The sequence below is a fragment of the Bubalus bubalis genome, chromosome 21, assembly GCF_019923935.1.
Source record: "Bubalus bubalis isolate 160015118507 breed Murrah chromosome 21, NDDB_SH_1, whole genome shotgun sequence".
NCBI lineage: Eukaryota > Metazoa > Chordata > Mammalia > Artiodactyla > Bovidae > Bubalus > Bubalus bubalis.
The window spans coordinates 49,397,131-49,413,532 of NC_059177.1; the positions used below are offsets into that span (position 1 = coordinate 49,397,131).

The 16,402-nt window shown below is 38.6% G+C and overlaps 1 protein-coding gene across 11 annotated transcripts in view; it reads right to left on the minus strand.

The window, feature by feature from the left end:
- Positions 1-16,402, minus strand: part of DOCK3 (dedicator of cytokinesis 3) — a 289,619-nt gene that overhangs the window by 100,408 nt on the left and 172,809 nt on the right. For 10 of the 11 annotated variants that reach the window (XM_025271944.3, XM_025271942.3, XM_025271937.3 and 7 more), the window contains 3 exons: positions 14,080-14,161; positions 8,864-8,924; positions 7,507-7,654 (listed from right to left, as the gene is read on the minus strand). In XM_025271944.3, the coding sequence (XP_025127729.2) occupies positions 7,507-7,654; positions 8,864-8,924; positions 14,080-14,161 (291 nt within the window). The remainder of the gene's footprint in view (positions 1-7,506; positions 7,655-8,863; positions 8,925-14,079; positions 14,162-16,402) is intronic. The other variant, XM_025271945.3, reaches the window with a different exon arrangement.

The window sequence follows — 16,402 nt, forward strand, 5'->3', positions numbered from 1 at the left end:
GTGTGAGAGACAAGGTTCTCACAGTCCAGAGCTGTGAGGATAACTTCTGCTCACAGAATTCCTTCCAAGGAGAGGAAGGGAGACAGTGTTCTTTAAAATGATCGCTTGTGATTAACAACTCAGTTGGAAGTCATAAGTGAGAGGTGCTGGCAGCAGCACACCTCGCCCTCCCTGTCTGACACGCACACGATCGCATCTCTTCCAACCAGTCACCACACCAGAGAAGTGCCCAGCTGGTGAGGACTCAGACTAGTCTTGCAGTCAGACTCCTGTCACTTTCTAGGTTTACAAGATCAGGAGTCCTTTCTTTAACAGAAATCTGACTACGGTTTGTCATAAATAGTGTACTCCCCCACCTCACTTCAAAGTAAGAGTCCTGACTAATGCACACTATAATGAATACAGATAATAATATTGTACTATAATAATGCAACATGATAAATATTGCTTCACTGACAAACATTAAAAAATATAAATACATCAAAGTAACACATTATACATCTCAAATATACAGGTATAAAATACACACACACACACATACACAAACAAAAGAATTCCTCTAAATAAACAAAACCAAAAAGAGTCTTGTAAATTAACTTCCTCTCTCAATGGGTGGTATAATTTCAGTGCTTCTCCAATAAAATACTCACCGGTTCTTTGGCAGTATACTGAAGCTGGTGCTTTTCCAACCACATCAATAGTGACAATGTGTATTACTTCACTGACATCTACCTTTCCAGCCAATACACACAATTCAGATGCCAGACACTCGATGGCTTGCCCGTCATATTCTTCTCCCTTTGTACACCCCTTAACTATCAGTGGCCTTCAGAGCTCTGCATTTGAAGCCCATTTCCATCCTACCATATAAGCTTTCTGGGCTATCTCAACTGCTCCCATGGTTTCAACCACCACCAAAAGCTGCCAAGATCCAACACAGTGTCTCCAGCCCAGACGCCCTGCTAAGCTCTTGACCTGCATGGCCACAAGACAGCTTGACCTTTCCTATCCACCTGTCTGCTCTGAGAGATTGCTTCTGAGTAGAACCCACTAGCTCATGAAGCTTTCTTAAAATCTGTCACAAATGACCTCTCTTCTTCATGGCCCTGGTTCAGCCATTATCATCTCTCTTTCAGACCAGTGTAGTCACCTCTTAACTGGCCTTTCGACTCTCTTCCTTTCTAGAATGCCAAGGGATCTACTCAAATCATCTGAAACTCGGTGTCATCAGCATATTTTAACCAATCACTAGGATATTCTCTAAGGAAAAAAAATGTAAGCATTTATTAACCAAATGAGTTATGATTATAATGAAGCATGATTATCTTGTATCCAATCAAATTAATATTTAGAGCATGATTACTGATGTTTATGGTTTGTCCTCAATCATAAAACACACAAGGGACTGTAATGTAAAAGAGGTCTGTGTGCCTCTGTGGCACACCTTCCCCACAGAGGAGACAACCAGCACAGGCAATGACATAGCACTTCACCACGACACGTCCAGGGATTTTACGGATGGCCAATAGGCACATGAAAAGATGCTCATAATTAGTAACAATGTCACTAATTATTAAAGACATGCAAATCAAAATTACAAGGAGGTATCACCTCACACCAGACAAAAGTGCCATCATCAAAAACTCTACAAACAATAAATGTTGGAGAGGGTGAGGAGAAAAGAGAATCTTCCTACACCGTTGGTGGGAGTGTAAATTGGTACAGCCATTATGGAAAACAGTATGGGGGTTCCTTAAGAAACAAAAATACAGCTTCCATATGATCCTGCAATCCCACACCTGGGCATATGCCTTGGGAGAGCTCTAACTCGAAAAGATACATGCAACCCAATGTTCACAGCAGCACTCTTAACAATAGCCAAGACATGGAAGCAACCCACATGTCCATCAACAGATGAATGGATAAAGAAGACGTGGTATATATATGGTGTTCACACACACAAACAGACATACACACACATACACACACACACTCTCACACAATGGAATATTACTAAGCCATCAAAAAGAATAAAATAATGTCATTTGCAGCAATATGAATCTACCCAGAGATTATCATACTAATTGAAATAAGTCAGAGAAAGAGAAATATCATTATGATATCACTTATATGCAGAATCTAAAAAGAAATGAACTCATTTATGAAATAAAAATAGACTCACAGACTTAGAGAATGAACTTACAGTTACTAGGGGAAGGGTGGGGGGAAAGGACAGTTAAGGAGTTTGATATTGACATGGACACATTGCTATATTTAAATATATAATCAACAAGGACCTATTGTATAGCACAGGGAACTCTGCTCAATGTTATGTGGCAGCCAGGATATGAGGGGAGTTTGGGGAAGAAGGGATACATATGCATGTATAGCTGAGCTGCTTTGTTGTTCACCTGAAACTATCAGAACATTGTTAATTAGCTATACTCCAATATAAAATAAAAAGTTAAAAAAAAAACCTCATAAAATGTGAGTGGGGAATAAGTGTGCATGCTGTGCTAAGTCACTTCAGTCTAATTCTTTGCAACCCTATGGACAATAGCCTGCCAGGCTCCTCTGTCCATGGGATTCTCCAGGGAAGAATATTGGAGTGGGTTGCCATGCACTCCTTCAGGGGATCTTCCTGACTCAGGAATCAAACTCGCTTCTCTTAGGTCTCCTGCATTGGTAGATGGATTCTTTACTATTAGCGCCACCTGGGAAGCCCCAGGGAATAAGTAATAGTGAGTGAAGTCGTTCAGTCGTGTTTGACTCTTTGCGACCCCGTGGACTGTAGCCCGCCAGGCTCCTCTGTCCATGGGATTCTCCAGGCAAGAATACTGGAGTGGGTTGCCATTTCCTTCTCCAGGGGATCTTCCCAACCCAAGGATCGAACCCAGGTCTCCTGCATTGCAGGCAGACGCTTTATCCTCTGAGCTACCAGGGAAGCCCTAAGTAATAGTAATACTCCTCAATTCTACACCTGTGATTGAGCACATAATGTGTAATATACATTTTATATGATTTAAAAATATGACTAAAGTGATAAATTTAATATTTTATCTAAGTAGTTATTTATCTATTTCATTAAAGTTGGCCTAAAAATGTTTGAACTTTTTCAATGTGAAGTTGGAGAGTGGTCGTCACATATTCAGAGGTGTCTTGCGTTGATCAAATGTACTATCTACAGACAATCCCCACCCCATCTCAATGCTCCTTGGCATTCTCTCCTTTCCCATCCTAGGCTCCAGATTCAGAAAGCCTTGTGTTTCCCTGCAACTCCTGCCCCTCTGGACAGGAGGAAACATGATGTCTATATCAGAATAAACTTCACACAGTGGTTATTCATTTGTGATTTTTAAGGTTTCTGGTTCACTGAAAAGTGACCTAGTTTTTACGCCTCAGCTTCTTGTTCTGATTTTTTTAAAAGGATGTGTTGCCTTCATAACACACATGATATTAAACATCTATAAAGCCAGAGCAGTGATCATGGCAAAAGAAGTACAGGGCTTGAGGTTGACTCTGAACAACATAGGAAATGATGAGAATGTCAACAATTAATGATGTATTTTGCCAATTCACTAATTAAAACTATACAAGAGGATTTTTTTTTTATCCTTGCAAACTTCAGTCCTAGCAAAAGCTAAAGTACAATCAGAATCAGTAAAACCTTTAAGCTCCCAATTCAGTCTACCAAATATATCCTCTAAAACTTACTGGAAAATATTACTTCTCCTGAGGGCTGAATTCACTGTGCTGATATGGATTTAAAACACTAATCCTAGAGGAATTCCATACCATGCACAAAATCGATTATTTCACAAACACGGACGTGTCTTTGAAAGTCTGTTAACACTGTCAAGTGGAAAAACTATCCTACATTTTAACTCTATTACTCCTTCAAAAATTTATTAAAAAACTATCTTCTCTGTTTAAAAAAAAAACATCTTTCTTTGGCTTTTTAGAACTGATATAATAGGCACAGCTCAGAGCAAGGAGCTAAGAATAAGTTACACAAGAATCCCACTTCTTGAAAAGTGACATGTTGGTACTGAAAGCTCTTGTTTTTGAAGGAATTAGGCCAATTAAGCTTGACAGCATGATTTCAAGAGAAGTGCTGTGCAAGCCCCTTTCAACAACGAAAATTTGCACAGAAGCAAGGAACAGCTGATATGTGCAAAGAGATGCAACTCTGGAGTGCTATCTATAAACTCCCTGCCCTTGGACAGAGTGGAGTAAGATGATAATGATGATGATTTTGGATTAAAATTTAGTCCTTTTCAAAGGGAGGAAGCTTTATCAAGAACCAGGTCCCACTACCCATCAATGAAGAGATTTTGTAAATGGAGAAAGGCTGTGATTGATGCATGAAAGGAAGAGAAAACCCACAAATATTTCCTTTGTAAGTTATTTCAGAGGAAGATCCTCATCCCATCAAGTGCACAACACTGAACAAAACACAACTTAAGGCAAACAGGTAATAAGGGTATCTGGGCTTTTATTTTCAAATTAGATTCGTTTTGATGTTTGGCAAAACTAATACAGTGTTTCAGGTTTAAAAATAAAATAAAATTAAAAAAAATTAATAGACTGTAGTTGATTATACAGAGGCCCATATTAACCAGAATTGTGAATTAAGTTCACTTCATGCCTGATTCAGATACAATAGATAGTACAGAAAAATTCCCATAAATATGGTGAAGATATATTAACCTGGTGATTGACAATATTAGATTTAATTTGAAAAAAAAAATATTGAGTTAAAACCAAAAGAGGAGCTTTTTAAAAGAAAATTTCAGACATACACTTGCTTTAAAAACTCACTTTGACATAAAATCGCAGCAAGATCTTTTTTGACTGACCTCCTACAGTAATGAAAATAAAAACAAAAATAAACAAACGGAACCTAATTAAACTCAAAAGCTTATGCACAGCAAAGGAAACCATAAATGAAATGAAAACAACCCTCAGAATGGAAGAAAATATTTGCAAATGAAGCAACCAACGAGATTAATCTCCAAAATATACAAACAGTTCATGCAGCTCAATATTAAAAAAACAAACATCCCAATGAAAAAAATGGATGGAAGATCCAAACAGACATTTCTCTAAAGAATATGTACATATAGCCAACAGACACATGAAAAGATGCTCAACATCATTAATTATCTGCTGCTGCTGCTAAGTCGCTTCAGTTGTGTCCAACTCTGTGCGACCCCATAGATGGCAGCCCACCAGGCTCCCCCGTCCCTGGGATTCTCCAGGCAAGAACACTGGAGTGGGTTGCCATTTCCTTCTCCAATGCATGAAAGTGAAAAGTGAAAGTGAAGTCACTCAGTCGTGTCCGACTCTTTGCAACCCCATGGACTGCAGCCTACCAGGCTCCTCCATCCATGGGATTTTCCAGGAAAGAGCATTAATTATCAGAGAAATGCAAATCAAAACTACAATGAGGTATCACCTCGCACTGGTCAGAATGGCAATCATCAAAAAATCCGCAAACAATAAATGTTGATGACAATATGGAGAAAAGGGAACCCTCTTACATTGTTGGTGGGAATGTAAATTGGCACAACCACCATGGAGAAGAGTATGGAGGTTCCTCGAAAAATTAAAAATAGATCTGCCTATGACCCAGCAATCCCACTCCTGGGCATATACACAGAGAAAACCATAATTCAAAAAGATATATGGACTCTAATGTTCACTGCAGCACTATTTACAATAGTGACATGGAAGCAATCTAAATGTCTTATCAATAGAGGGATGGACAAAGAAGATGTGGTACACATATATACAATGGAATATTACTCAGCCATAAAAGGGATGAAACAGTGCCATTTACAGAGATGTAGACAGACCTAGGGGGCTTCCCAGATGGCTCAGTGGGTGAAGAATCCACCTGCAATGCAGGAGATGCAAATTTGATCCCTGGGTGGGGACGATCCCCTGCAGTGGGGCATGGCAACCCGCTCCAGTATTCTTGCCTGGAGAATTCTAGGGACAGAGGAGCCTGGTAGGTTGCAAAGAATTGGACACGACTGAAGCGACTGAGCATGCATGCAGACAGACCTCGAGACTGTCATACAGAGTGAAGTAAGTCAAGGAGAGAAAAACCAAATATCGCAGAATATCGCTTATGTGTGGAATCTAAAAAAATGGTATAGATGAACTTATTTGCAAAGCAGATATAGAGACACAAATGTAGAGAACAAATGTATGAATACTGAGAGGAGAAGGGGAGTGGGATGAATTGGGAGACTGGAATAGACATATATACACTATGGTGTTAAAAATAGGTAAGTAATGGAAACCTACTGTATAGCACAGGGAATTCTACTCAATGCTCTGTGGTGACCTAAATGGGAAGGAAATCTAAAAATGAATGGATATATGTATATGTATAACTGATTCACTTTGCTGTACAGCAGAAACTAATACAATATTATAAAGCAACTATACTCCAATAAAAATTAATTTAAAAAAGAATGCTTTTTCCTACTCTGGCTATGTTTACATTTACTTAATAAAAATATTAATATTCTGGGAGGAAAAGAAACTCACTAGACCCACCACTGATCATGTTTTCAGCACTATGATTCATGCTCGCATGCGTGCTAAGTCACTTCAGTCATGTCTGGCTTTTCATGACCCCATGGACTGTAGCCCACGAGGCTCCTCTGTCCATGGGATTCTCCAGGCAAGAATACCAGAGTGGGTTGCCAAGCCCTCCTCCAGGGAATCATGTAGACCCAGGGATCAAACCCATATCTCTTATGTCTCCTGCATTGGCAGGCGGGTTTTTTGCCACTAGCGCCACCAGGGAAGCCCGTGATTCATGCCTAAGTCTCTATAAGCAAAGACAGATATGTTTGGATTCTGTACTACTACTCTTTGTTTTTATTTTATAGTGCTTAATGAGAGTCAGGAGGAGATGCACTGCTTCTGTAAGGCAGAACCCTTGGCTGCTGAACACTGAAAATAATGCCATGCCTGGCTGGTGACTTACAGATCGGTAGTGGCAAAAAATGAAGAGTAAAGCCTCAGCTTCTCAGAGAAACTGGCTTTTCTTCTAGGACAGGGCAACCTGACTCGTGATCATTCTCTGAAGCAATTTACATCAGCAGCCAGCTCAGTTACAACAGCATTAGACACAGAGGAGTCTTTTACAGCCGAAACACAGGAGAAATTAGACTATTAGCTTCCTGTAAACACATACTAAGGCTGGCTAGTCCTGGAGAGAAGAGGAAAAGTGTATCAGACCTTTACTTCAGGATAGAAAGCTCCAAGTTCAGCTGCTTCAGAAGCACCTAGGGAGCTTATTAAAAACGCAGTTGCCTGGGCCCATCCCAAACCTTAGATGGAAATCTTTGCATTTTCCAAAAACTCCCTGTCCTACATATCCCAATGAGTTTGTGTCCAGCAAAGCTTGAGAGCTTCTGCTCTCAGGTGCAACGCCGGGATGTCTTATGCTGCAGATCATCAATATCTCTGATGTTCATTACTCACGTGTAAACCTTAAGAACAAAATCCTTTTCTTCCTTTAACTCTGTGAGTGACTGCAAGACATCCAGGACACTGAGGACCGCACAGCCATATGGTCGCCGGTAGTGCAGGTGAGCAGGCCCCTTCTTGGAGTCATTCAGGAGCATCCGGCCTGAGGCACAGCAGAAAACACCAGTCAAGACTGGGAACTCTGTGCTCCTCTAAGGCATCACTGAACTGTCATTCAAGGATGCCAGAGCTATAGGCACCTTAGAGATCCTCTAAATTGGAAGACTAAAGATGAAGGGAGCCATCCAAGGATGCAAGGATATTCATTCAGAGGAATGACAAACAGGCCCTTGGCCAGTGCTTCTCCCCTGCACCACATTCCTTACTACCTGTCTCAACACTAACAGTCCATTTATTAATCATATGAGAATGAAACAGTGATTTCATGAATTTCTTAGAAAAACCACAGTGCTAACAGATTTAAACTTCTTGGGTATATTAAGGATACACAATTTAGTGTTGTAGCTGCCAGGTAAAAGCTATGTGTTCACAGATAAGCAGGACAATATACTGTTCTTCCATCCAAAGCCGCTCCTGAACCACTGCAGGAGCAAGAGCCGTATGGGAGCTTGCTTGTCCTGCTTACCAAGGCTGTGCTTACAGTGGCAAGACTTGCAAATGCACAACTGGAACCTCAACAGATGCTTTATTATACACAGCAAAACAAAAGGCAAAATACAGCAAAACAAAAAGCAGTACAGCAAAAGAGCTGTTTTGTTGGCTAAACAAGACATGCCAGAACTCAAACCTATGAAGGAAGAGTTGGTCAGGCATTGGCCCCCAAATTATGTCATAAACTTGAAATAAGACTGGGCAAACACACCACAGGTAGCAAAAATCTTGGATCGGGTAGAAGGGAGATACCATCCGTCTCATGTAGTAATGATGGTAACTCTAATTTTGTGAAAAAATATCACAGACACATACTTTTGGATACAAAACACAGCAAAGGCTATTCACTACCTGTTAAGTTGGCAACCCATTATAAGATCCCTGAGGTAGAGGGCTGATCGGAGGCAGAACACTAGATGGAGCAAACATAAAAAAAAAAAAGAAAAAAAGAAAGAAAAAGACCACTTCAAATAAAAAATATGGGTCCAAAAACAAATAGGGAGCTGAAAATGCTTTCATTTCTATCAAGTTCAGCCATTACTAGCAGCTAAACTTAAGGTACAGCCACAATACAAGCTGGAGTTAATCCTTAGATCTGAATTAAAAGGCAAGCGCTCAGGAGAAGACAGAGGTCAAACAGTAGATACTTATCCCAAGTTGGGCTGGTCTCAGTCACGTGACTGGATAAAATGGACCGTACCTATTCGTATCACATGGGCAACTATATATAAATCTCTCTTCATATCCTTGCTGCTCAGATCCTAAGAAAAGAGAAAAAGTAAGTAAAGTAAGGCAATGAATACACAGAAAATAATTAAAATTAAACTTCGAACCTCATAATGATTGCTTTTGCTGCTTTTAGCATATGTTATAGATGGGAGAAGGGGTTTAAGCACAAAGAAGCTAAGTGTTTATAAGACTCCTATAGTGAAAGTTTATATATCTTAAATGTCTTTGGAAGTTTATTACATTGACTATTTTTTCAGCTCTTATTTAGACCACCTATCTCTAAAAGTTCTCACATTAGAAATCTTCATGACATTGGCTTATCCATGTTTATTCTAAAATCATGTAAGAACAGTTTGTAACAAAAGAAATTCCCAATGTAGAAAAAAAAGGGAAAACACCAAAAGGCTCATTAACAACAAATTCTGAAAGTCTACTCTCTATTAACTGTACATTCATTCTGTTGCCCACACACTAGATATGTTCCCTTGAAAACAGACTACTTTGGTTTTAGTGAAACCTCAATAATTAGATCTCCCATTTCTAAATTTAGATATATATAATTTATGCTGAAGTATAAAGTGAATGGAATTTTATCTGGAAAATTTTAAGGGCTTCTTTTAATTAGACACTTTTAAAACTGGAGTTACATTAATAAAAATAATTTTATGCATTATTTATGTTGAGAACACATTTTGAAAGAGAGTATTTTTACACTTTAACACATTATACTTGAAGTAATAAAACTTCCTTTAATATACATTGTTTCTGACTTTCACCAGGTTATTAACTCACTGCTCACTCCCAGCCATTGTTATGAACGATGACTGAAGGGGTAACCTCTATTTTAATGGGACAGTTTCCCATGATTTCCCTTTTGCTTCCAGGGAAAGTTCCCTTAGTTCCATTTCCTTCTCATCTTTCATCCTTTGCTTAGTCCCAGATGCTTGTCTCTTTTCAGTAAGGCAGTAAAACAAATGATCAAGCAGCAATCATGACTGTGCATGAGCTCTGAATCCAGAACCACCATGTTTGCTGTATGTTTATACCCTGTGGCAGAGTTAGATCTATGCCGAGGCAAGCAAGGCATCTAAGTGACAAAATTTAAGGTCTCCTTCTCAGGATCCTATGCCTTGCTTGCTTCAGCACAATCCCAGCTCTGCCCTGTAGAGTGGTCCTGAACATATGAAAGAAAAGGAGGCCTTAGAACTTTTAGATATTAGATGGTCATAATATTTTGCCAAATTCTTGATGGAATAATGAAATACACTTACAATGAAATGGGTTACAAAACAATTCAACATAAATTGGTATTTCTGGAATCACAAAGATACATTTTTGCATGAAGGTTATCTTTTGATATTGAAAAATGATGTTTCAGACTCCATTTTAATAACTCCTTTAAAGTGATATCTTCAAAACAGTACTATATATTTTGACAAATATTAAGATGGCTACTAAATAACAAATAATGAAATTAAAAAATAAATTACCATTTTATGGGAATTGAAACATACCTGTTACTGAAAGATCACATTTCAAAGTAAACTGACCTTCTACACAGCCTGGATTTTATTAATCCAAACTATCAAATAACTGGTATAATTATAAATCTCAATATACTTAGAGAATTCAAGCCAATTACCGAAGATGACCAAATACTAACCAGACGGGTTGTACCCAAGAGCATGGGACCTCTCCCTTGATTCTGTTGAGGTGAAGAAGATAAAGAAGCCTAAAATATAATTTACAGTATTTTCTGAATGGCTGGGTAGGGGTTCTTTCTGACCATTTTGTACATGGTACCCAGAAATCTCTGTGGTATTTATTTGAGGTCAATAAAAATAAAATGATAATAATCAGTATCAGAAAATATTTTAGGTATAATTATTTGCTGAGTTCCACATAATTTCATTGTCAAAATTCAATGTAATAGCTACCATATTAAACATAAGAGCAACGTTAAACACTTTATCATAAAGTTATTAAACATACACTCTCTGATACTAAACATACACTCTCTTGATACTAAGTACCAAGTGTGGCTATCCATGTCACAAGGCCTGAAAAACCAAGATAGGAAGAGAGGTGACTCATCCACCATTCATCTGGTGAGCAGGGTTTGAATTTAGATATACTCACTGGATCATACCCTCTGATCCTACAACTAAATAGCTGGTTTCCAACCACCTGGTGGGTAGAAATGACAGTGACTCAGGGATCAGCATCTTGGTTCAGTCACTAAGGTTCCATTTGAAACACAGAAAAGTCAATTTACTTTCCTATGCCTGGACTACCCTTTTTCTGAAGAGACAATGGAATTTACAAATATAAAACACAGCCAATTCATTCATTCTTATGCTGTATAAAAGGAGGCAATATTTTAATAAATGATGTTATTATGCTAATAATTAAGTCCATTCTTAATTCCAAGAAATCACTACCTAAAATTCTATTTTGAAATATGAAAGTGTATAAATAAATGGAAAAAATGTAATGCCAACTAAAGCAGGGAAAACGATACAAGTTCATTCTCTGAGTTGGTCACTCAAAATATAATAGAAAATAAGCATTATTAATTTATTTATGTAACAAATGATTAGTATTTGCCAGGCACTGTGTGTGAGGCATTGGATATCTGGGCTTCCCAGGTGGCACTACTGGTAAAGAACCCGTTTGCCAATGCAGGAGACAAAAGAGATGCAGGCTCGATCCCTGGGGGGGGAGATCCCCTGGAGGAGAAATGGCAACCCACTCCAGTATTCTTGCCTGGAGAATCCCACGGACAGAGGAGCTTAGCAGACTACAGTCCATGGGGTTGTGGAATAAATACACAGACATGCTCTCTTGTGCTCATACCACACAGCCACTATTAATCATGAAAGTCATCAAAGTCTTCCCTGTATTAGACAATCATAAATGCATGAAACACTTCCTTCTTGGATAAAATTCTCCCTGCATAGGAAGCTCTGAAATCTAACCTGGTCAGAAAAATACAGGATTTACCAAGAGCAAGACTGTGTATGGATAAACATGACTGTCTGTAATACGGCTCTGAGGTAAGCTTAAGTAATCCTGCAAAAGTGCTCCATTTGTACGATTCCCTTTTCCTAATGTTAAAGTAAGCTAACAGGTTGGCATGGACCACAGATGTAGCTGCATTTTCTTGCGTTTCCTCTGAAACTCTGTTAACACATATGCCAATCTGGAAAATTCCTTTGGCCCACAGGAGGAACTCAAGCCTTGGATAATCAGAAAATAGTTTCTGTCAAAATTATTATTTCATATAAGCTTAAAGTAAAACATAAAAACCCTGGTTGGGACAATCTTGCTCAAAACTCTTCTGGGCTTTGAAAAAATTCCTCAAATCATTTTCTTTTTTTTAGTATCTTAAAAAAAAACTCCAGGGCTGTACTTCAAAGGGAGGTATAAAAGTAGATATTTTTAGCAACCTTGCGCCTTCCCATTGTGGCAGAGTAAGAGCACATCCTATGTGTTATGTGCATCTCTGATTTATAAAGCTGGAGCTACAGCTTAGGCCTCTGGGCCCATACAGATAATTAAAATGCTGCTAAATGAAAATTTTGATTTACTGTAATTACATTCGAATATCTTCATAATTAAGTTCATTTTTCAAGAGACAAGGACTGCACTCATCATATTCAAGGACAGCACGCACACACACACACACCTCTGTTCCCACAATGCCAAGGAACAAGGAATCGCCAATTTCTTTTGCTGCTTTAACCAAACAATATTGGAGAATCAGGATCTAAAAAGACTCCTAAGGTTACTGAGACATTCTAGACAGATGGGTGTCTCATCTCATCCTAATCAGGTTTAAGACAGGCGGCCCCAAGGAACCAGCTCCGTGTTCAGGTGTTCTCACATCACACTCTCTCCTCTAGTATTCCAACCTACATCCCATTACCTGCAACTGGGACTCTTTCCCTTGTTCTTCTCCAACTGAAGACAGAGCACTGATCTTTCCAGGCTAAAAGGTCTCAGTTCCCTTAGCCATCTTCATGTGTCTGCTTTTCTTGCTTTCTATTCCTGTACTATCTCCTAAGCTTTGAATGCTGACCTCAAGAATGTACAAAACTTCATTTTAGCTTAGCTAGATTTAGAAATCCTTCTGTACATCTGGAGTACTTTCAAAACAAGTTATCCCTGTAGAGTGGCTTTTGATTCTGCAGTAATGTTGTAGTAAATGAACAAAAAATTCAGGTAAACAAATCCAATTTTATCTCTCAGAGAAAGTCACATATCAGAGTCCTAGATAAATCCCATTTGTGTTTGAGGTACACTGGTAAGGTTTGAGACACCTGACTGTTACCTACCCATCAACCATGCACCACACACAAGGGCAGTGGCACTGTGACACCCTGCACTCAACGAGTTTTGATGTATCTCAGTATCACTGAAACAGATCAAAGAATCTATGACAGTCAAAAGTGGTTAAAAACTGTGACAGTCTTTTCTTCTTAAGCAAATAAATTAACTGAAATAAATAAAGCCGGGCAGTTAAGTTTCATAACTGGGTAAAAAAATTAGTAAATCAGAATCAACTTGAAGAATACAAAAGACAATATGGTACTGTGATGCTTAATACTTTTCAATAAGCAGGTTACCAAGCCTTCTCTGAGCTGATGGATCCATGATCTCAGAGAGCACGAATAACAGCATGGTTATTTAGAAAAAACTAAAGTATGGATCATGGCATGACAAGACTTTGTTTGGTGTCTGAAAGAGGAGGGCTAATTAGTCTGTATCTCTTTTTATAAACTCTTTTTTTTTTTTAATAAAAAAAACTGCAAAGCTGTAAGTTTGGTGGATGCCTTGAGAGAAACTATACTTACACATCAGAGAAATCCCCAGTGGTCTTGAAGAAGAATAGAAAGAAAGACTGTTCTCAAGTTTTAAGTGTCTACTATATTAAATTGCATCTAAAATGTACATAGTAAGAGGTACTTGTTGTATTTTTTTTTAAATAAATTCAATTAAAAACTGAAGCTTATTTCAGTTTTCTTAAATATTTCATTAAAACCTGATAGACACATAAATCAAATTCTATTCTCACCAGTGTGTGGGGAAGTAAGAATTAGTGCTTGTTTCCAGGGCAACAATATCCACATAGCAGGACCCTAGTTAGAGTCAACAGCAGAGAAGGGAAAGAGAATTTGCACATACTGTAAAAAGGGCACACATTCGTTCTATCTTCTCTGGGTTCCTTGGCCCACCATTCTTGTTCAGTCTCACCAGAAACCGCTCACTGAAATGTAGGAGAGAGAGACAGAGAAATGTAAGGGACTGCATGCTCCAGAACAAATAAAAAGGGCATTCATAAAGAGACCCTAGACACTTTCAGGACAGCCCATTAGAGAAAAGCAAGGCCAAAAGTACATGTCTAGTGGCAGGAGACTATCTTTCTTGCCAAGCAGCATGCAATAGACACAACAAACTTCGTCAGAGATGCTGCTGTCTACCTGCCAGTTATGGCTTTTCTCTCCCTAAAGGTGTGTGTTCCCTGAGGGCAGCAATGAGGACTGTGTCTTGTATTCTTCCCAAATACCCTCAAAGCTCTGGCATAATAATAAGCCCATAAGAAGCAAACACATTCTTTGATGTGAACACTCAGATCATCACAAAAGGATCATAACACTAGGTCTGAAAGAGTCTACATTACCCAGTTTACATCTTACCGCATAACTTTTTGAGAATCATTTTAGAGTGAAGAAAAAATGTTACAGGGACTTACAAAAGCTTGAGTGAAAAGTAAAAAAAGAAATAATGTATGGTAATTATAAAGATGTACTCAGAATTCAATAGGGCCATTAATATATTTTATTTCTCAAACAATATAGGTTAATTCTTGAAGGAAATTATTGAACTGAAAAATGTTAGAAACAGTGTTTGCAACATCTGGAGAAATGTCTCCCTGCTCTCTTACCTCTTTCCTGCCTGTACCTAGGGTCTGATTCCTATCTCAGCATCCCAAGGTTCTCTACCAATTGTGGCAGGAAAACTGAGTCATGGCAAACACAAAGTATGTGCTTCTAAAAGTAATTTGCTTCTCCCGTGCCCAGCGTCACGTACTCATTGCATGTGTCAGGTATCAGTAAAAGGGCCAATACTGAAGCACTGGACTAGAATTATAAGATAAGCTGTATCAAACGCACAGGTGGCTTAACTTGTTCACTTATTCATTTGTTCATTTAGCCAATGAATAGTCATTAAGTTCTCTGTGCTAAGCACAGGAATACAAATATGAACACAACTGTATACAGGGCACTTTTCTTCCTAGAGCTCACGGTCCTGGTAGGCAGCTAAATGGGCAGACATGAAGTTCAGAAAAGATATGGGCCAGATGTAAATTTGAGATTCTTAAGCCAGGGAATTAGATGGGAATAGTAGGGTGCATGCACAGAATGAGAGGGAAAAGGGGCTCTGGACAGTCCTGAGAAACACTGACATAAAAGAAATAGGTAGAAGGAGAAGAACTTGCAGAGTAGACATGTGGGATCAAAAAGAAAAACAGAAGAAAAATAAGAAGAGTGGTGGGCTGCTGTATTAGTTAGGGAAAAAAGTATATGAAAGAGGGGGCGGGGGGATCACTGAGGCCCAAGGACACTGAGAATCACATGAGACAACAAAAAAACAGTATCCACTGGATGTCATAACAGAGATCACTGGTGATTCTGGCAAGAACCCTTTTTGTGGAATGATAAAGAGGCTTAGTGTGAGAGTAAGAAAGAAGGAAGCAGAAACAGTGAGTCTAGACCGCTCTTTGAAGAGATGAAGATGTAGAAGTGATAAGCTTTCAGTGACATGGGCATGTTGAGGTGAGGGAGATCTTTGTTTAAAAATGTGGTAACACATATATATTCAATTAATTTTCAGTATCAAAATTCAGTGAGGGAGAACAGCAGTTTCAAAAATGGTGCTGAACAATCCATATTAAAAAACTGAACCATAATCCCTGCCTACACGAAATTAACTTGAATTTATCATAGACCTAAATATTAAGAGCTAAAAACTATAAGAATACACACAAGAAAAATGAGACAAGTACCTTTGTGTATCTTGTTCACATTTGTTTTTCTATATTGAGCACACAGTAGAAAAATCTTTGTGATCTTAGATTATTAAGCAAATATTATGAATCAAAACAAAATAATAAATTGGACTTAACCAAAGTTAAAATCATCTTCTCTTTGAAAGACACTGCTAAGAAAATGAAAAGACAAGCTATAGACTGGGCGAAAATATTTACAGACTATTCTAAGAAAGGACTGTACTGAGAACATATAAAGTAATCTCAGAACTCAATAAGTAACAACTCAAAGATGGACAAAAAATCTGAACATACCTTTCATTAAAGAATATACAGGGATGGCAAATAAGCTCAAGAGAAGCGGGGGACATAGATCCCTGGTCCAGGAAGACTCTACATGTGCAGTAACTAAGCTCGCATGTCGTAACTACTGAGTCTGTGCTCTAGAGCCTGGGAACC